The sequence below is a fragment of the Pleurodeles waltl genome, chromosome 4_1, assembly GCF_031143425.1.
Source record: "Pleurodeles waltl isolate 20211129_DDA chromosome 4_1, aPleWal1.hap1.20221129, whole genome shotgun sequence".
NCBI lineage: Eukaryota > Metazoa > Chordata > Amphibia > Caudata > Salamandridae > Pleurodeles > Pleurodeles waltl.
Window position 1 is genome coordinate 5,964,436 of NC_090442.1, and position 22,604 is coordinate 5,987,039.

At 50.5% G+C, this 22,604-nt stretch overlaps 1 protein-coding gene across 1 annotated transcript in view; it reads left to right on the forward strand.

Annotated features, from left to right (window-relative positions):
* The first annotated feature begins 18,768 nt into the window (after positions 1 to 18,768).
* The window catches only part of LOC138287223 (E3 ubiquitin-protein ligase TRIM39-like), a 48,471-nt gene continuing 44,635 nt past the window's right edge, over positions 18,769 to 22,604 (forward strand). The window contains exon 1 of the mRNA XM_069227579.1: positions 18,769 to 18,891. Coding sequence (XP_069083680.1) covers positions 18,822 to 18,891 — 70 coding nt within the window. The 5' untranslated portion in view covers positions 18,769 to 18,821. The remainder of the gene's footprint in view (positions 18,892 to 22,604) is intronic.

The following is a 22,604-nucleotide window of genomic DNA, read 5'->3' on the forward strand; positions in this document are numbered from 1 at the left end:
AGGACTTGGGAGGGACTTTGTGCTTGCCAGGAGCTCTCTACCTTCTGAACTCTTTCCCTTAACTTCGGGAGGCTGTTTTCCACCAATTTGGATACAAAAAGATGTGCATATGAATCACTTTCTAATTTAAGACCACTATTGGCAGTGAAACATTTCTCTAATCTCGTATAATAATCCCCTATATCTTCACCTGGCTTTTGTTTACAGGCGGAGATAGCATCCCAATCCTCTTTCCTTGTGGTAAGAAGTTGGGGCAACACTTTAAGAATGAGGGTCGGTGCTAATTTCACATCATCTGGTATGTCGGCTCCAGCTGTCCTGGCGTTGTCAATTGTCTCTAAGGCGGCCCAATTCAAATTAGCGTTATCCACTAACCAGTCTTGTCCCCTTAATTTCTCATAAATACCTGGGGGCAGCAAATTTTTTTGTATAATTGTTAGATCTGTTAATGTATATATTCCCATAGTAAGGACGTCTGTGAGTTCCTTAAAAAACCCAACAGGATCCTTAGAATGCGGTGGTACCATTTCTTTCATTTTCATTATTTCTAATTTAGTAAGAGGTGTATACACAAAAACTTTCTGCAATTCATTTGCGGCGTTTACTCTAGGATGGACCTCTCTGAGAGGGTATTGTCGATACATTTCTTTCTCCCCGTAATCAGTATGGCGGGCCCGAAGGAGTGTCCTAGCCACTTCATCATGATATTCCTGTCGTGCATCTAAAAATATGTTAAGGAAGTGTGCAGGATCTTGCAAGAAGGCCAAGGAGGTACATTTGGATAACAAGTCTTCAAGGGCTGATTGATGGGGTCTGAAAACTCTATTCAGTGTCATCAAGTGTTGTGTCATGTACAGACTTGCTAACCTACGCTGGGTGAGGGTTAAACTAGAGTATAACTGGGCTATAATGTCCGAATTATAAATCTTCGGTTGTGAAGTCCATAGGGTAGCAGTACGGACCAGTTCTTGTTCCTCGGCTGTCAATGGCGGTTCTTGTTCAAAGAACCAGTCTAGAGCTTCCTCAGTTTCCTCATATAATTCTTTGCTACTGGGAGGTTCTGGGAACGCGAGTAGGGAAGCAAAACTATCCCCTAGGGGTGTTACGCATCGTACAGGGTGCTGTTTACTGATTTTCCTCTCGGGAGTTACTGTTCCTTCTTTAAATTTATGTCTATGTTCCCTCATGAGATCTAATAATTTGTTTAATTTGGAATCCACTCCTTCTCCCTTATCCCCCCCCTTTCCTCTTCCTCCGCCACCTCTTCCATTAAATCTTCTAATTTCGCCGGATTTCTTAATCTCTTAAATTGGAAGTATCGAGCAAATAGATATAACATGAAGGTATATATATACATTTGTTGTTTTCTGTTTCTTCCTTTCAAGACATCTTGGTAGGGAGTAGAGTCGCCCCCTCTTAACATGAATTCTAGCATACCATTCATATTATTTTGTACAGCGGGATCTTTTCTATTTTTTTCCAAATGGCAACTAGTCTTTTTCCCTCGTCCCCTAAGGCGGGGTATATCGTGGATAAGGGATCATGTGGGCACTGTCCTTCTGGTTCTCCCCCTCCCGCTTCGTCCTTCTTATCCTCTTCTGCTATAGAGAGAAATCTCGCGGCTTCGGAGAGATCCTCGACAGTTTCAGGAGAAACCAATGGTGGTAGATTATGTACGGGTAAGAGTGGTCGTGTATTGGTAGAATATGGGGGTGGCACATCTAATAAGTCTATAAGCGCCGAATCATCAGGGGGCATAGGTGCACTGGGAAGGAGAGGATTCTTTTTTGATTTATCGGGGCAGGAATTTTCACAACTTGGCAGTACGGGGTATAAACCTGTAACATTTCCTTGACTTTCCCTTATCATCTGCTCGAGAACTACCTCCTTTCCTTTCTCCTGTCTATTTTTTCCTGACATTCTCTGGGCTTTCTCAACTTTTCCTTGCGCTTTCTCTTGCCTCTGTTGGGCTTCTTTCCTCCACCATTCTATGGCCTCTAACTGGCCCTGTCTTGCTTTTCTCCTGAACAACTGTTCCTCTACTTTGAGGACATTTTCTATATCAAATGTCCCCGTACTTGGCCATTTGAATCGTTCCGCTAATTGACTAGTATATTCTACCCATAGGTCCAAGAACACAATGGCGGGCATACCATGTTTGTTATACATGAACCTGGCTGGAGTGTCCTTGGGTGGGAGTGCAATCGCCCTCTCTAACAATTTTTTCTCTTTTGCCCGATACTTGAATTTAGTAAATAATGACATTCTTAATGTATATCTGTACCGTTTCTGTTTAAACAGAAAACGTCTTGATACTTTTCAGCAGTACTCACTGAGAAGCAAACTCTTTATTCTTCGATCGAATCCAGACGCTGTGCGTTTTGAGGGGTCTCGGACGTCTCGGACTCCTCTTCTCCTCGTTGTCGGACTCGGGTATGGACTTTCTGCGTCTCTCACCGCCTCATGTGTATGCCGGGCGCTGGTCCGCCCCTGGGTCTCCGAGGGAGTTCGGCGGGAAATCCCCACCGGGTGCACCTAAAGTCCGTCGCGAGAGAGAGTAGGGGAAAAACCCGTGACCGGCAAAACCGGCGCGTGTAGAGAAGGGAAAGTCCCTGTTCGGGCGCCAAAATGTGGTAAATAATTTAAAATACCTCTGAATTTGCCTTGTAAGTTAAATAAATAATAAAAAAGGAAAGAGACGGGGTCCGAGACGTAGAGAATAATCGGGATTTATTCAATAACTCGAGTTAAGGGAGAGCTCCTTCACCAAGCGGGTTAGGGAGTAGTCTGTCTCACTTCGCGCAGCATAGAGCTTTTATACATTTTTCTACTACATGTAAACAAATGGCAGAGGTTCAATCATTTCCCACTAGTTAGGTATAAAAACATTTGTATGCCTCAGGGGAGAGGAGTGGGAGATTGCTTACAAACAAGAATGTGCAAACAGCTGAAGCGTATAATAGTGTGTAGTAAATGGCAGGTATGACCTTGTTCCAATTGCAGGTTATTCCGTGGAAATTAGTTTTTCTCAAAATTGGCTTAACCGCAGGTATGTGGCCAGTCTGGTATTCGGCCTTAGGCATATTACACGATGCAGCTGCTTTCAAGCTGCATCTTTTTCTGCCTATTTCCTCTGCGACGGGGTGTTTAAAACACTCACAAAATGGATGCCATATTCAATATGGTTGTCCTGATGTCAAATGTACAGTGGTTGCACGAAGGGTGAGAAACTATTTTTCCACAGTCTGCCCTGATTAAACACATGCGCAGCTACATCGTTCTCCCCCAGGTGGAGGATTTGGCCACAGTGAAGGCTGACTTCTATGCAATGGGACATATCCCCAACATCATTGGTGCAATTGATGAGACACATATTGCATTTGTCCCCCCCGTTCCCTCCTCCGGCAAAATGAACAGGTCTTCAGAAATCGAAAAGGTTATCACTAGATGAATGTGCACATGGTGTGTTTGACGGACCAGTACATCTCCGATGTCAATGCTAAGTATCCAGGCTCGGTGCATGATGCTTTTATCCTGAGGAATAGCAGCATCCCAAATGTGATGGCCCAACTCCAGAGGCACAGGGTGTGGCTAATAGGTGAGCCCTGGTTCCCACCCAGTGGATGTTGGTGTATGGGTATGGTGTGGGCCATATGGCATAGTGTGTGGCTGACAGTTGTCCCTCAATTTTTGCAAGCGACTCTGGTTACCCCAACCTATCATGGCTGCTGACCCCAGTGGGGAATGCCAGGACAAGGGCTGAAGAACGTTATAATGAGGCATATGGGCGAACAAGAAGGATCATTGAAAGTACCTTCGGACTCCTGAAGGCCAGGTTTCGGTGCCTCCATCTAACAGGTGAATACCTGTGCTACTCAGCCAAGAAGGCCAGCCAGATCATCGTGGCATGCTGTATGTTGCACAACCTTGCCTTGAGATGCCATGTGCCTTTTCTGCAGGAGGAGGAGGCTGGAGATGGGCTTGTGGCAGCAGTGGACCCTTTGGACAGTGAAGATGAGGAGGCAGAGGATGAGGACAACAGAAGTGTAGTCACTCGTCAATACTTCAAATGACATACAGGTAAGACAGTGTTATTTCACATTTCATTGACAGTTTGATGTGTGACATTGTCACTGGCAGGCTGCAAATTCCTACTTCAATTGCCACTCACTGTACCCATTGGCATCTATTTTTGCAGATGTTGGTGTCCCACTATTGCTTCTGGTGTGTTCACTGAAGCCAACTACAGGTCTTCCCTATGTATACATTACTGTACAGTTGAATTGCAATGTTTAAAGCTTGTTTAACAAATACACACTTAATTTATTTGACATACTCCATACTTGTATTTTTTCAAAGTGTGTTTATTGCAGTGCTATGAAGAAAAGGGGGAATTGCTATGGGCTGGGGTGATGATGGAGGAAAGTCCAGGTGCGTGTCCAATCTAGTTGTAGCACAGGTGCACTGTCCAAGGGGGCATAGGAAGGGGAAAAATTGTAGTTCAAGGTGGACAGGGTGACTGAGTGGGACATAAGGATGACAATCAGGAGAGTCTTATTTCCTGGCGGCGGTCTTGGCAATAGTCTCTGGATTCTGCCTGGATCGCAGGGAACATTTGTGGGGTGGTTCTCCTTCTGCTGGGGGAGGGGTACTAGTGGCCTGTTGGTCCTGTGGAGAGGCCTCCTGTCCACTAGCGGAGGTGGAGGGCTGTTCAGTGTTCTACCTAGTGTCAGGGGCCCGCTGATGTGCCACTACCTCCCTCATACTGTTGGCCATGTCTGCCAGCACCCCTGCAATGGAGACCAGGGTGGTGTTAATGGAATTCAAGTCCTCCCTGATCCCCAGGTAATGTCCCTCCTGCAGCCGCATGTTCTCCTGCGTCTTGTCCAGGATCTGGCCCAACGTGTCCTGGGAATGTTGGTATGCTCCCAGGATCACGGTGAGTGCCTCCTGGAGAGTCGGTTCCCTGGGCCTGTCCTCCCACTGGCGCACAGCACTCCTCCCAGCTTCCCTGTTATCCTGTGCCTCTGTCCCCTGAACCGTGTGTCCACTGCCACTGACCCCACGTCCCTGATTGTCCTGGGTTTGTGGCGTGCCCTGGGGTGCCTGTAGTGGTGGGCACACTGCTGATTGACGTGTCCTGGTGACAGAGGTATGGACCCGCTGGGTGGGTGCAGTGGTGGTGTTTCCTGAGGGGGGAGGCTCTGTGGTGGTGTGAGACTGTACCTGGGTAACCGACAGTATGGAGGTCCCAGATGGGCCAGGTTGGTCATCTAGTTCCAGGCGACCAGAGCTGCTGTCATCACTGTGGACCTCTTCTGGGGTGGGACTCGATGTTGCTGGCACTTCTTCTCCGATTACATTGTCTGGGGTACCTGTGGGGATGTAAATGCAGTGTTGTTTCTGTGTTTGACATATTGTGCATGGATAGGTTGCCCTCTATGGTTGTTATTGACCTAGCAGCTTTGCCTTGTGTGAGTTGTTATTTGGTGGGCTAGCTGATTGTCTCTAGTGTGCATGCTGTAGTGATAGGTGCCCATGCAGGGCTGTGAGTGGTGTCCATGCATTGGTATGGCATGCAGGGCTTGGCATTGGGATGAGTGTGTTGTGATGGTGGGGTGTGTGGGAGGTGGTGGAGTGATGGGAGTGAGGGTAAGGGAGGAGTTTTGTGATGGCATGCAGGTGCGGGGGGTGATAGTAATAGAGAGTTGACTTACCAGAGTCCAGTCCTCCTGCTACTCCTGCCAGGCCCTCAGAATGCATGATTGCCAAGACTTGCTCCTCCCATATTGTTAGTTGTGGGGGAGGGGGTGGGGGTCCACCACCAGTCCTCTCTACTGCAAGCTGGTGTCTTGCTGCAATGGAACGTACCTTCCCCCGTAGGTTGTTCCACCTCTTCCTGATGTTGTCCCTTGTCCTGCGGTGCTGTTCCACGGTGTTGACCCTGTCCATGATTCTCCACCATAGCTCCATCTTCCTAGCAATGGATATCTGCTGCACCTGTGATCCAAATAGCTGTGGCTCTACCCGGAAGATTTCCTCCGCCATGACACTTAGCTCATCCTCAGAGAATCTGGGGTGTCATTGTGGTGACATGGGTGTAGTGTGAGTGTTGTGGGTGAGGATGTATAGGGTGATGTGTTGGGGTGTGTGATGTAAGGTGCGTGGGTGGTGTATAGGTGATGGTGATGTGTGGCTCTGGTTGCGTGAGTGCTCTTGCTGGCTTTCTCTGCTGGCAATTATTGGTAGTCGTAAGGGGTTGTGGGTAATGTGGGTGTGTGTTTTATGGATCAAATCTGTTTATTAGTTTAAGATGCAAGAAACACGTTACACAGCTGTGCGCCTACAAGCTCCTCGGCCGGCAGCCAATAGCATCCTCTGTCAAATAGTCCCAAAAAGTGGGCCCGGTAGAGATGGCTGGTGTGGCCTAAGCTTAATACTTTATTGTCTCTCTTGCATCAGATAGCAGCAAACAAGAACGAATACCATAAGAGTCCGGTAACTAGCAGGTAAGAAAAGGAAGAGAATAGAAAGGTTGAATACAAAAAAAAAAAAACGAGATAGAGCCACATAACGGCTCACAGCTACACTCAGCAATGTGCCTCCCCTTCGCCCACCCAAGCCCCTACCCCCCATCCACCAGGGACCACATCACATGACCCCCTCCCCCAAGCCCGGCTGCCTCCACACCGATCAAGCGTCGGTAAGCAACCGCAGCACCTTTAAATATGCAGGACAGGTAAGTTCATTAAATTCAGCGGATAGAATCTGAATAAAGGGTCTCCACAGCGCGGCTGTTTCATCTGCCCTCTGACTGGCCGCTAAGGTTAATTTCTCCATCGCTAAAATATACCAGAGCTTATAAAGCCAGGAGGTATAGCTCGGAACCCTGTCTGTGCCCCATAGACCAAGAATCACCTGATGTGCCGCATTGAGGGCGAGGGCAATCTGTCGACCCCTCAAAGAGCGGAGGGGAAAGGTGAGAGGGTTGGATAAACCCAAAATAGTGTAGGTCGGGAGCCTCAGGATCTCTGTGTGAAATATTCTCTCTATTTCATCCAGAATGCTACTCCAATATCTTGTCTGCTTCGGACAGTGCCACAGCAAGTGAATGAGTGTGCCCGTGTTTCCACAGCCCCTCCAGCAGAGCCCAGATTTAGTGGGGTCCCACTCCTGTATACTTGTGGGGGTGTAGTACCAGGAAGTAGCTATCTTATAGGCCGTTTCAACCCCTGGTATTTGGTGAGCTGTGTGGTGTGTCCTGAAATATATTCCCTCCCACTCCTCTTCCGTCAGTTCTCTCTCAATCTCCCTCTCCCATTGCATCTGCCCCTTCGTCTTGGAGAATGGTATGGCCCTGAGGAGATGCGCATAGATCTCTGATATCAGCCGCTTATCATCTTTTTTCCCTATAAGCCATTCCTCAAATACAGTGAGTGTTCTGGCTAATAGGGGCTTAACCGTTGGCTGCAGCACCCAGTGCCAGACCTGGTAGTAAGTCAATGTATCTGCTTCCGTTAACCATAGGTCTCCCTCAACTGGCCAAAGGGAATAATACCATCTGTGTTGAATAGACTCCCCGCCCTTCTACACCCCCCATCATGCAGACGCTGAAAACCCTCTAAATTCAGACCGGGGGCAAACTCAGGATTCGTGCATATCGGTGTCATGGGGGAAGGGAAAGTTGTCAGGCCGCATCTGATCGCCACCGCATCTCACACCCCGAGAGTCACGCCAGTAATAGGAGAGGAGTAAAGCCCTGTCGCTCTGTGCCTACGTCGCAGCCAAGGTTCCCTCCAAATATGGCACCCAGCGACCGCCCGGTCCATGAAGCACCAGTGCTTCTCTGTCAACGGGCAACTCCACTCTACTAGAAAACGCAGCTGAGCCGCCTAGTAGTACTTTAACAGACAGGGCACCGCCAGCCCCCCCTCTATCTTTGACCGGTATAAAGTGTGGTGTGATATCCATGCAGGGTTCCATCCCAGATAAACTTCAAGATCGCCGTCTGAAGCGTAGCTATAGTGTTAGGCGGCGGAGTGAGAGGAAGCGTCTGATAGATAGAGTATGCGCGGCAAGATGGTCATCTTAATTGCGGCAATCCTACCGAACCAAGATAATTTATGCTTCCCTCATATCTCTAAGGGGGTCATTATGACCCTGGCGGAAGGCGGAGAAGCGGCGGTAAGACCGCCAACAGGCTGGCGGTCTTTTTTTGGGAATTATGACCATGGTGGTTACCGCCATGGTCATCTGCCGGTTCTCCGTTCTGCCAGCCAGGGCGGAGACGACTGCTGGGCTGGAGACCTGGGTCTCCAGCCCGGCGGCCGTCACTATACCGCCGGCGGTATTTGGACCTGGCTGACCGCCATGGATTTCATGCGGTTTGGAACCGCCATGGCAGTAAGCACTATCAGTGCCAGGGAATTCCTTCCCTGGCACTGATAGGGGTTTCCCCCACCCCGACTCCCTCCCCTACACCCCCCACCACCCCTGCCACCCCCAAAGGTGGCAGGATCCCCCTCCCCACCCGGACCCCCAACAGCAGACATCACTCATTCACACACGACACGCACACAGGCACCACCAACACACATACACGCACACACACCGACATAAATGCAAACATCCACACACAGTCAGACATGTACACCTACATTCAAACATACAAGCACACATCCATACAGACATACCCACAGACATACACGCACTCATTCCCAAACACACAACACCCCCGCAAGCATACACGCACTCACACACCCCCTTTACATACACACACACGCACACCCCTATGCACGCACACAACACACAACACCCTCCCACTCCCCTCCCTTAACGGACGATCGACTTACCTGGTCCGTCGATCCTCCGGGAGGGGACGGGATCCATGGGGGCTGCTCCGCCGACACCACACTGTCAACAGAACACCGCTACGCCGAATCACAGGACGTGATTCCGTGGGCGGTGTTCTGTTGACGTGGCGGTGGAGGTGGAGCAACCTCCACTTCACCGCCGCCTGCCAGTATGGCTGTTGGCGGCTCTCCGTCAGAAAAAGGAAGGAGAGCTGCCAACAGTCATAATACGCACGGCGGTCCCTTGGCGGTCTTTCAAAAAGACGTGCGACGACACCCAAATAATGTGGAATCTAGAACGCAATTCTTTCTCGTGGTCCGGAGGGACTTACAGATTCAGGATGTGAGATTTCTGTGCATTCACTTTCAACCCGGAGACCATACCAAATGCATGTAAAGCGTCTGTAAGCGCTGGAAGGGAGACCATGGGCTCTGCCAGCATAAGAATCACGTCATCAGCGTAAAGACTGATAAGATGGTGGTCACCCTCAAATTTAATGCCTGTAATATGAGGGTCAGCTCGAAGTCTTTGTGCCAAGGGCTCCATGTAGAGAGCGAACAGGAGCGGAGAAAGGGGGCACCCCAGTCTCGTTCCCATTCTTATCGGAAATGGCAGCGATACCAGTCTGTTAACGCGGTCTGCCGCGCTGGGCCTGCTGTAGACACATTTGATCCAAGTCAGGAGCGTCGGCCTCACCCCGAAACGCTCCAACACCCGGAAAAGGTAAGGCCAATGCACCCTATCAAATGCCTTCTCCGCGTCGATAGTAAGAAGGAGTGCCTCCTTACAGGACCTGTGCGTTTTATCTATCAAATGTAAAATCCATTTTGTATTATCCTCACACTGTCGGTGGGGTATGAAACCCGCTTGATCTGGGTCGATGAGCCCGGGCATGTACGGGTTGAGATGCTGCGCTAATATGCCCGTAAACAACTTGGCGTCTATGTTTAGGAGTGAGATGGGTCGGTATGACCCACACTCCTCCGGGCCCTTCCCGGGCTTATGAATGAATGTAATGATGGCTTAGAGCATACTGGGAGCAAGGGTCTTGGTCTCTGTGAAAGAATTAAACAACCGAGTGAGTACAGGGGCGAGCTCCGGACAGAAAGTTTTATAGAAAAGCGGGGTAAAACCGTCTGGGCCAGGCGACTTCCCCACCTTCAGACGCAAGACAGCTGAGATCACGGCCTCTGGCCGAATAGGTTGGTCAAGGAGAGATGCTTCTTGCTCCGTGAGTGGCGTGACTAAGCAATCAGAAAGGTAGGAAGAGGGGTCGAGGTCAACAGCCAGGCCCTCCATATACAATTCCCTGTAGAAGTCTTAAAAGGCTTCCGCTATTTGCATGTCGGTGCGCGCCTCCCCCAGTGGCGTGCCTCTGAGCTGTCAATTTCTGAGCCAGGAGTTTCCCACATCTATCGCCCCCTATGTAGTATTTATGTTTAAGTCGCGCCAGCGCATATTCCGCCCTATCCCAGTTCAATTGCAAACGCATCTTCTCCAGCTCCCTCCAGACTCTGGGAGCTCCAGTACGCTTAAGAGAGCGCTCCAGAGCTGCCACTCTCCGCTCCAGAGCCTCCCTCCAGTCTCTCCGGGCCTTGTTTTCTATAGCCGAAAGGGAAATCACCTCCCCGCGTATGACCACTTTAAGCACCTCCCACAGTGTCTCTACACTAGTTAGTCCATTATCATTCTGATCAAGAGAATCCTTGATCGACTGGCACACAGCTTCTGCCATATCCCAGGACTGCAACATCATGACCCAGAACCGCCAGCCAGGACCCCGGGCTCGACCGAGATCCAGACGGGCTGTCTAAATTATAGGAGCATGATCCGCCAGGGCCCTGGGCTCTATCGAAGTCTCCTGAATCCGTGAACGGAACTCCAAGGAGGCTAAGAAAAATCTATGCGTGCATAAGTTTTTGAGGCTGCTGAGTAAAACGAGTAGTCTCGAAGGCCCAGGTGGGCCGTCCTCCAAATATCCTCCAAGTCACAATTGGCCAGTCACTGCAACCTGGCTGAAGTCAAAGCCCCAGTCTGCCCATACCAATGCCCTGATCTATCCAAGTCATTATCCATAACAATATTGAAGTCCCCACCTACAAGGGCCCTGTCCGAGGTCGTGAACGTCAGGGATAGAGCCTGCTTATTGAAACTTTCTTGTTGAGTGTTTGGTGTGTATATATTGGCAATTGTGAAATGAAATGAGTCTATGCAGACTGCGGACTCTCAGAGCCAGATATCTGCCCTTGACCTCATGGATCTTAGCAATGACTTCCACAGGGAAGGACCTCGAGAACAAAATCGCCACCCCACCCTGCTTAGTGGGAGCGGAGGACCAGTACTGCAGGGGGAAACATCTAGAACGCATACAATAGGTATCAGTAGCCAGTAAGTACGTTTCTTGTATCAAGCAAACATGACTCCCAGAGCGCTCCAAGAAAGATAAAACTGCTAGCCTCTTCGAAAGGTTATTAAGGCCTCGAACATTAAGGCTTATACACTTAAAAATCAGGCGCATGGAAGGGGACGAGAGGCTGCGACAACCGACCTCTACGGCGGGGCTGGGCTTGGGGATAACCCCTGGTAAGGCAGACATGGGTTGCTATAGCATGGTCAGATAGAGAGTAAGATTCCTGTAGGGGGAGTAAATTATAACTAGACAAGAAGGCACAAAAGGTGCATAACAACCAACAATCTAGTCCTCTATGAGAAGTCCAAGTCGAGGTAGAGCTCCAAGTCGAGGTCCGGGACATGTCGCGAGGCACACTCCTGACATCCAGAAGCCCCGCCACCCATGCCCAGCTCCAGTCCTGTTCACTCTATTTCCGCAGGACGGTCCACAGGCACCTCCACCAGCTACCATCAGTAGTCAGGCCTATGGGCCGGCACCGGCGGTGATACTATTCAGAACTGCTTGTCTCTCCTGCGCCCATTGCTTTGACGATGGTCGCGACGCCCTCCGCTTCCTGTCTTTTCGCCGCCATCCCGGCTGGCGCTCAGCAGGGCCCCCCCCGAGACCCCGTCCGCTGCTCCGTCTCCTCCAGACCCAGAACCCGGCGGGCCTCCTGGAGCATCTTTACTTGTCTCATCTGGTCCCCACACTGGAATACCAGTCTAAAGGGTGACCCCAGGTGTAGGATGTGGATATGGCCCGGAGGTGATCCGTGATGGGCTTAAGCTCTCTATGCCTCTGCAGCGTCAGCACGGAGAGGTCTTGATAAAGCTGCAGGCTATGCCCTCGAAACTGGATCTGAGGAAGATTCCGCGCCCTTTGAAGTATAGCTTCTTTGATCGTAAAACTATGAACACACGCTAAAATATCAGGGGGGTGCACTCCCGCACCCCCCCGGCCGACACGCTCTGTGGACCCGATCCAGTGTGATCTCTTGCGTGTTCTCAGGGGTTAAGAGGGAGCGAAACAAGGCCGTAACAAACTCTCTAATTTCATCTCCCTCGGCCCCGTGCGGAACCCCTCTAATGCGTATATTATGGCGCCTAGAGCAAATTTCCAAATCTTCGGTCGCAATCTGCAACTGTTTCTGATGTTCACGCAGGCGGAGTATTTCCTGTTGGAGTTGTTCGACTTCCTCACCTCTGTATATCTCATTATTCTCCATACTAGACACTCTTTCCCCCAGCGATGTGATATCAGAACGTAATTCCCGCATCTCCTGGGAGATATATCTTCGGAGCTCCTGCAGATCCACCCTCAAAGAGTTGAACAGGGAAGTAAGGAAGCCTTTTGTAACCGGGGCCTCTCCATCAGCCTCTGCCTCACCCTGTCCTTCGGGCCCCTGCGTCGAAGCTGCGGCCTCAACCTGCCCGCCCTGCGACGGGTGCGATCTCATCAGCATCTCCCTTACTGACTGGTTCCTTTTAGGTTTGGTAGATGCCATCACCACTCTCTCAATGCCTTACAAGGCCTCCGCTCCAGTCACCGCAGATGACCACACTCCACAGAACCCTCGTCCCCTCGCCGCGAGCTGAGCAGTCCCACCAAACCCCCCGATCCAGTCACAGAGTCGCACTCTTCACCTCCGGGACCGCCGTTCACCGCTGCAGACCAGGGCTGGAGGAGCCAGTCACCACGTCGCAGCTCTCCGGGACCGCCGTTGGTCACACTCGGGCCCCTCGGGTCCCCTCAGGGCTGGAAGGCCCAAGCCGCCCACTTCCACCTCACAACACCGCGGGCCGATCAGTCCTGCAGAATTCACCTTTTGCCGCCATTCTCACGTTACTTGAAGGGCCACAAGCCCGCTGCACCAGGAGGTGGCCGGGCAGCCCTGCTCTGTCCAGATGGCCCCTCCAAGTCCTACGGGGCCGCTCCCAGCAACAACCGCCAGGCCACTGGGTCAGAGGACCCAGGCCACGCACAGTCTACGTGCGCCTCCCCCTCCGCCCCTCGGCCCGACGTCTGAGTGGCCCCACACACACTGCGCCCCCACGGGGTCCAGGCGTGGCCCAGCCATCCGCGCCCCTCACAGTCTTCAGGGCCGAAGTCCCGGCCTGGCCGCCAGCCACGCGCGGCCTATGCGGCGCGCTGCCACCCGACCAGGCTTGGCCCCGGGGCCCACCCCACAGAAACTCGGGGCGCCCCGTCCGTCCACTGGGTGCCGCCAGCAACCTCAGCCACCCAGGACCGCTCAGAAGGAGAGTGCCTGGGCCCGCGGTGCTGCTGTTCCTGGCCTGGCATCTTCTTACTCAGCCATCTTGGCCACGCCCCCGGGTGTGTGTTTTATAGTGGTGTGGGTGTGGTGTGTGTATGTGTGTCAGGTGTGTGTAGTTTGAATTGTCCAATGTGGTGTTGTTATGTTTGAGTGCTTGTATTTTGAGCGTGGCGGTATGTACCGCCAATGGTTTACTGCCATTAAATGACCGCTGTGATTCATGGGTCATAATGTTGTGGGCGTAGTTCTGTTGGCGTAACGGTGTGGATTTTGATACCGCCAATTTATCACTGACCTTTGGGCTGGCGGATTTGTGTGTGTGGCTGAATAGTGACGGATTGGTGTGTGTGTGTCATAATATGGTTAGCGGATAACTGCCGCGATATGTTGGCGGCAGTCAGCATGGCGGTAAGTGGGATTTTCCACCAATGTCATAATGAGGGCCATAATGTGCCTATTAATTTGTGATGTTTGATAAACATGTTAGATGCAGGATGGGTATACCCTTCAACAACACAAAACAGTGATGGATGGAATGCTTGAATTAATGTTAGCCACTGGTAATTACTCTGGGCCGCATCCCAGCTAGGGTGGGTGGGAACTCTGCTCCATTTGCAGAGTTCACAGAGGTTTCACTCCACGAAGGCAAAAAAAAAAAAACACCAGCCAGTGGCAGGGCGGAGTTCACCGGTGCGCTGCTCACCCACCCCTGAAACCCTGAGTCAGGGACGGCTGTGTACTGAGCTCAGTCAGCTCCCTGCCAACCAGCAGTCCTCTTGATTTAGATCCCAGAGGGTGGCCGGTAGCAGCTGTTAGGGGACAGGATCAAGAGAGATGTGAAGGAGTCTTGCTTTGAAACTACAGTCCCCGTCATCCGTCACTCATTCCTCATCGGGACTGAGCCAGAGACAAGGGTTAAATAACCCTGAGCTGAGCCCACCAAACCTCCTCATCCTGTGATGTGACCATTGGCTGTGTGGCAGTCCTGTCAGAGCCTGATCGGTGGACGGTGGGGCCAGCCACGGTTTCCTCAAGCTTGGTGGAAGAGGAGCTCAAACATCATGGACATACCTTTCAGTCTATACTGTGAACATACTTTTTACTTGCTGATTGACTGTGGGAAAAGCAGACTCCAACTATGCCTGGGTGCTTGTTCTGTCTGCCAGCAGGTTCGGCCCAGAGCATGATATTTTGTGGTGCGTTTGGGTGTCGAGACCCACCAGTGCTGCTGTTTCCCATGTGTCTTCAGCTTGGTTTGAGTCCACCTTGCAGGGCACCAAATGATCCTGCCTACTCCTCGCATGCCTCTAAAGTGCTGTGAGTCCTCTGCTGAGATGGGCGTCCAAGTGGTTGAGTAACTGCATGTGGGCGACAACTTTCTCCGGTACCCACAACAGTGCAGGGGTTTTCCCAACAGACAAAACCCAATGCACCACTGATTCAAAGTGTAGGAAAGTACCATCTGACCTGGCATGTTACCCCCATATTTCACTGTATGTGTGTTGTTTTAGTCCATGTGTCACTGGGACCCTGCCAGGCAGGGCCCCAGTGCTCATAGTATGTGCCCTGTATGTGATGCCTAACTGTCTCACTGAGGCTCTGCTAACCAGAACCTCAGTGGTTATGCTCTCTCTGCTTTCCAATTTTGTCACTAACATGCTAGTGACTAAATTTACCAATTCACATTGGCATACTGGTACACCCATATGATTCCCTTGTATATGGTACTGAGGTAGCCCTGGCCCAGGAAGGCAGAACAAAGGATTTCCTCTGAGAGAGGGTGTTACACCCTCTCCCTTTGTAAATAGGTGTGAAGGGCTGGGGAGGAGTAGCCTCCCCCAGCCTCTGGAAATGCTTTGATGGGCACAGATGGTGCCCATCTCTGCATAAGCCAGTCTACACCAGTTCAGGGATCCCCCAGTCCTGCTCTGACGCGAAACTGGACAAAGGAAAGGGGAGTGACCACTCCCCTGACCAGTACCTCCCAGTGGAGGTGCCCAGAGCTCCTCCAGTGTGTCCCAGACCTCTGCCATCTTGGAAACAGAGGTGTTGGGGGCACACTGGACTGCTCTGGGTGGCCAGTGCCAGCAGGTGACGTCAGAGGCTCCTTCTGATAGGCTCTTACCTCTCTTGGTAGCCACTCCTCCTAACTTGGTAGCCAAACCTCCTTTTCTGGCTAGTTAGGGTCTCTGCTTTGGGGAATTCTTCAGATAACGAATGCAAGAGCTCACCAGAGTTCCTCTGCATCTCCCTCTTCACCTTCTACCAAAGGATCGACCGCTGACTGCTCCAGGACGCCTGCAAAACCGCAACAAAGTAGCAAGACGACTACCAGCAACATTGTAGCGCCTAATCCTGCCGGCTTTCTGGACTATTTCCAGGTGGTGCATGCTCTGGGGGTAGCCTGCCTTCACCCTGCACCAGAAGCTCCTAAGAAATCTCCTGTGGGTTGACGGAATCTTCCCCCTGCTAATGCAGGCACCAAAAGACTACATCACTGGTCCTCTGGGTACCCTCTCATCCTGACGAGCGTGGTCCCTGGAACACAGCAACTCTGTCCAAGTGACTCCCACAGTCCAGTGACTCTGCAGTCCAAGTTTGGTGGAGGTAAGTCCTTGCCTCCCCACGCTAGACTGCAAAGCTGTGCACCACGTGATTTGCAGCTGCTCCAGGTCCTGTACACTCTTCCAGGATTTCCTTTGTGCACAGCCTAGCCTGGGTCCCCAGCACTCTGTCCTGCAGTGCACAACCTTCTGAGTTGTCCTCCGACGTTGTGGGACCCCCTTTTGTAACTTCGCATGGACTCCGGTTCACTCTTCTTCCAAGTGCCTGTTGGGGTACTTCTGCGGGTGCTGCCTGCTTCTGTGAGGGCTCTCTGAGTTGCTGAGCACCCCCTCTGTCTCCTCCTCCAAACGGCAACATCCTGGTCCTTCCTGGTCCTCAGCAGCACCCAAAAACCTCTACCGCGACCCTTGCAGCCAGCAAGGCTTCTTTGCGGTATTTCTGCATGGGAACACCTCTGCAAGCTTCATCGCGACGTACGACATCCATATTCCAAAGTCCTCTTTCTTGCAGAACTCCAAGCTTCTTCCATCCGGTGGCAGCTTCCTTGCACCCTCAGCTGTCATTTCCTGGGCTCCTGCCCACTCTCGACACTTTTGTGACTACTGGACCTGGTCCCCTTGTCTTACAGGTACTCAGGTCCGGAAATCCACTGTTGTTGCATTGCTGGTGTTTGTTCTTCCTGCAGAATCTCCCTATCACGACTTCTGTGCTCTCTGGGGGTAGTAGGTGTACTTTACTCCTACTTTTCAAGGTCTTGGGGTGGGGTATTTTTCTAACCCTCACTGTTTTCTTACAGTCCCAGTGACCCTCTACAAGCTCACATATGTCTGGGGTCCATTCGTGGTTTGCATTCCACTTTTGGAGTATATGACCCTATACCTATGTGCTCCTATTGCAACCTATTGTAATTCTACACTGCTTGCATTACTTTTCTTGCTCTTACTTACTTAATTTTGGTTTGTGTACATATAACTTGTGTATATTACTTACCTTCTTACTGAGGGTACTCACTGAGATACTTGTGGCATATTGTCATAAAAATAAAGTACCTTTATTTTTAGTACTTCTGTGTATTGTGTTTTCTTATGATATTGTGCATATGACACCAGTGGTATAGTAGGAGCTTTACATGTCTCCTAGTTCAGCCTAAGCTGCTTTGCCATAGCTGACTTCTATTGCCTAAGCTGCTAGAAACAGTTCTTCTACACTAATAAGGGATAACTGGACCTGGCACAAGGTGTAAGTACCTCTGGTACCCACTACAAGCCAGGCCAGCCTCCTACAACCAGCATGACTCAAGTAAAAGGTATTAATAGCACTGTGTGTATAACACCAGCTGAGCTGAAAGGTTATGCATCCACTCTCACCCAGTTAAACACAAAGCTGCCTCAGACTGGAGGTACGTTGTACTCTGGTCTGAACATTGGTTGCTGTAGGTATCCAGTCCGTCCCTGATTACACTGAAGCCAGGGATGCGCACAACTTCACTGCGCCCACCTCCCCTCTTCCCCCGCTCTCCTACCTTCTACATGGATGGGTACTGGGGCCTCACTAACATGGTCCTGCAGTTAGGCCTCGGAAGCATGTGCTTTGATCCTCTATGTGGTGGGTGCAGCTTCTAATCACCTTGAGTTCCTATAAATAATTAATTTCAGATACAAGCATAGAAAAATGCAGCCTGCGGCCTGCCGACGGTTTTCACAGCAGTATTCCTCCGCACGCAGAACTCTGCGGAATTTCATGGAGATTTTAGATAGTAAAACTCCGAGAGCTCCACCCCACATTAATCCCAGCCCATCGTTATTTTGCCCAGCATTCCAACTCAGACAGGGACCAGGTATATGCAAATCATCCTTGATCCCACAGGAACAGTTTGACCAAACTACCAGATGGGTCACCTCTGATCCGTGGCACAAGCATCTCCAGATGTATTTCAAGTGAGTTGCAGCTAACCAGAGAAGCTTGGTACCAGTGGCACAAGAGCTTCAGTGATTATCAGTCTTGCCATCTTCTCCCCTCTCTTTCTCTCGCCCTCACACACTCACACACATGCATGCTCTTGCTCACACACACACACTCTCACACATGCATGCTCTCTGTCACACACTCACACACATGCATGCTCTCTCACACACACACCCAAACCATACTCACACACATGCATGCTCTTGCTCACACACACACACTCTCACACATGCATGCTCTCTGTCACACACTCACACACATGCATGATCTCACACACACACCCACAGACTCGCATACATGCATGCTCTCTCACACATACAGACACACTCATGCATGCTCTCTCACACATACACACACACTCATGCATGCTCTCTCACACACACACCCACACCCAAACCACACTCACACACATGCATGCTCTCGCTCACACACACACATACTCTCTCTCTCTCTCACAGACACACACAGACACACTCTGAGCAGAGTGCACAGTGACACCTGGGTTATGTTAGAGAGTTGTCTAGAGTCCCACCACATGTACACACTCTATAGGAGTGAGACATGGAGATTATTATAGACTCTTATCTGCACCCGCATCCTCCAACCCTCACACACAGATAGCACAATGCTGCCATCAGCACTTTCTAAGTGGAGTTTCCTGTATCTGTAATATAGACCCCTCCCTAGCGGCTCAAGAGATGCAATTCATACTAGGGCACCTCTCACTGCTTCCTGCACCTCTCAGTATCCTGATCATCTGTGGAGGCTTCAATGGCATCGAGGAGGGCTCAGAGAATGAATCAAACTAGGGGTACTTCTGATGCAGCCTCACAAGAGAGAGGTGAGTAGACCTCATCTACAGGTACTTCTGATGCAGCCTCACAGGCCAGAGGTGAGTAGACCTCATCTACAGGTACTTCTGATGCAGCCTCACAGGAGAGAGGTGAGTAGACCTCATCTACAGGTACTTCTGATGCAGCCTCACAGGCCAGAGGTGGGTAGACCTCATCTACAGGTACTTCTGATGCAGCCTCACAGGAGAGAGGTGAGTAGACCTCATCTACAGGTACTTCTGATGCAGCCTCACAGGGGAGAGGTGAGTAGACCTCATCTACAGGTACTTCTGATGCAGCCTCACAGGCCAGAGGTGGGTAGACCTCATCTACAGGTACTTCTGATGCAGCCTCACAGGAGAGAGGTGGGTAGACCTCATCTACAGGTACTTCTGATGCAGCCTCACAGGACAGAGGTGAGTAAACCTCATATGGTTAGTGTTATATGGTCTGGACGGGGGCAGAAGAAACCCCTCTTTTATCTAATAGTGCGTCTGATTTAGTCCGGCCAGAGTAAATGTACACGGTCAGTGCAGGGCAAATGAAGTAATCACACATAAAGGTAGGACACGCAACGCAGCAGACAGATTTGCTGCACTGTGCTGCGCAGGAGAGAAGGGAAGAACCTTGCAGGGACATTTCTGCTAAGACTGGCCTGCTGCCATCGCCCAATGGACGGCATTGCACTGTGGTGCAAAGGTGAGTGTGTGCTGTATAGCTTAGGATTTGTACTTGAAGCATATCCTTCCAGCGTAAAGTCCTATACTTAGATAAGCTAAAAAGGATCCCAATTATTAGGATATGTGCTGCGCCCTGCAGCACCCTAGGAATAAAAACATTTCCCCTTGTTAACACTTGCTTCAAGGAAGCATTAGCTAAGATGCAAAGCCTGGTCTGGATAGCTTAGTAGATTCAGCTTTTCATCCAAAATATGGGTGCTTGTGCTGATCCAACCCACTAACACCCCAAGAACGCCGCCAGTGCAAATTGACGCAAAGTGACGCAAAGCAGCGCTAACTGGACTGAGGGAGGAGACCCTTTCCACCAGCACAAAGCACCTTTTCCAGTGGAAACTCAGTCCCAAAGTATCACTTTGCACCACGTTGGTCAGTTTGCAACGGGGGAAAGTGTAAGTAAATCTGGACTTGAGTGTAACTATCCTATCTTGGTACCGGCTGACATTGGCATGGTCCCAGCGGTGGCAGTCACAGTCCTGAGCTGGTGTCCTGTGACATTACTGAGTTACTGTGACACACACAGGAGTAACTGGCCAGTGTTCGTGCACACTGGGAGGTAATGACTCGTAACTGCACTGGCTGACACTGGCGTGCTACCACAAAATATAGTTTTTAATATTAATCTGCAAACGTATCAACTCCACAATACTGGTTAGCATCATATTGTGAAGGTATGCAGATGTGGGGTTAGAGTAGTAAATCTATACTTCCCTGTGTATGTTTACCTTGGTGATATATTGGTCGATGATATTTTGGAAAGATACATGTGCAAGTCAATATTTCCATATGTGATATTTTGATATAAAACCACTGACAATCAGTGATCAGCCTGGACACACAAGACAGTGACTTATTCTTCACAATCACTGAGCGGCAATGACCAGCATTGGCACACACTGAGAGGCAATGGTCAGCATTGACACATATTAAGAGTCAACGGTCTGCTTGGCACACAATTAGCGGCAATGGCCAGCATCGGCACAGACTGAGCGGCAATGGTCAGCATTGGCACACACTGAGAGGCAGTGGTCAGCATTGACACAGACTGAGCGGCAATGGTCAGCATCGGCATACACTGAGAGGCAATGGTCAGCATCGGCACACACTGAGAGGGAATGGTCAGCATCGGCACACACTGAGAGGGAATGGTCAGCATCGGCACACACTGAGCGGCAATGGTCAGCATTGGCACACACTGAAAGGCAATGGTCAGCATTGGCACACACTGAGCGGTAATGGTCAGCATTGGCACACACTGAGAGGCAATGGTCAGCATTGGCACACACTGAGCGTCAACGGTCTGCTTGGCACACACTGAGAGGCAATGACCAGCATTGGCACACACTGAGCGGTAATGGTCAGCATTGGCACACACTGAGTGGCAATGGTCAGCATTGGCACACACTGAAAGACAATGGTCAGCATTGGCACACACTGAGCGGTAATGGTCAGCATTGGCACACACTGAGTGGCAATGGTCAGCATTGGCACACACTGAGAGGCAATGACCAGCATTGGCACACACTGAGCGGTAATGGTCAGCATTGGCACACACTGAAAGGCAATGGTCAGCATTGACACATATTAAGAGTCAACGGTCTGCTTGGCACACACTGAGCGGTAATGGTCAGCATTGGCACACACTGAAAGGCAATGGTCAGCATCAGCACACACTGAGCGGCAATGGTCAGCATTGGCACACACTTAAAGGCAATGGTCAGCATTGGCACACACTGAGGGGCGATGGTCAGCATTGGCACACTGAGAGACAATGGTCAGCATTGGCACACATTAAGAGTCAATGGTCTGCTTGGCACACACTGGGAGGCAATGGTCAGCATTGGCACACACTGAGAGGCAATGGTCAGCATTGGCACACTGAAAGGCAATGACCAGCATTGGCACACACTGAGAGGCAATGGTCAGCATCGGCACACACTGAGAGACAATGGTCAGCATTGGGACACTGAAAGGCAATGACCAGCATTGGCACACACTGAGAGGCAATGGTCAGCATTGACACATATTAAGAGTCAACGGTCTGCTTGGCACATACTGGGAGGCAATGGTCAGCATTGGCACACACTGAGAGGCAATGGTCAGCATTGGCACACAGTGAAAGGCAATGGTCAGCATCGGCACACACTGAAAGGCAATGGTCAGCATTGGCACACACTGAGAGGCAATGGTCAGCATTGGCACACAGTGAAAGGCAATGGTCAGCATTGGCACACAGTGAAAGGCAATGGTCAGCATTGGCACACAGTGAGAGGCACTGGCCAGCATCAGCACACACTTAGAGGCAATGGTCATTATTGGCACAAACTGAGACGCAATAGTCAGCATTGACACACACCAAGAGGCAATGGTCAGCATCAGCACACATCAAGAGGCAATGTTGAACCCAATGAAATAATGACTCATTCTTGGTGCTCACTAAAAAGAAATATCAGACACTAGTACACATTGAGAGGTTGTGGTGAACATTGGCACCCTTTGACCTTCTTCACTAAGGCAAACTTAAACTTTTGTGTATGGTTACTATTTTTTAGTATTCACAAACTATGAGTTTAGTTTTACTAATAGTAATTTTGCAGACTTCACCCTCATAGAAGAGACTCCGTACATAAAAAGATAGGCCTGTTCTATCATTTTATATGCAGAGTTCTCAGTTTCAGTCTTGGCGTGTACCAAGACTCAGTGGCCAGTCTTGGCACACACCGAGATTCAGTGACCAGTCTTGACACACACCGAGATTCAGTGACCACTCTTGGAACACACTGAGATTCAGTGAACAATCTTGGTACACACTGAGACTCAGTGACCAGTTTGGCAGTCTTGACACACACTGAGACTCAGTGACCAGTCATGAAACACACATTGAGACTCAGTGACCAGTCTTGACACACACTGAGATTCAGTGGCCAGTCTTCATACACACTGAGACTCAGTGACCAATCTTGGCACACACTGAGGCTCAGTGA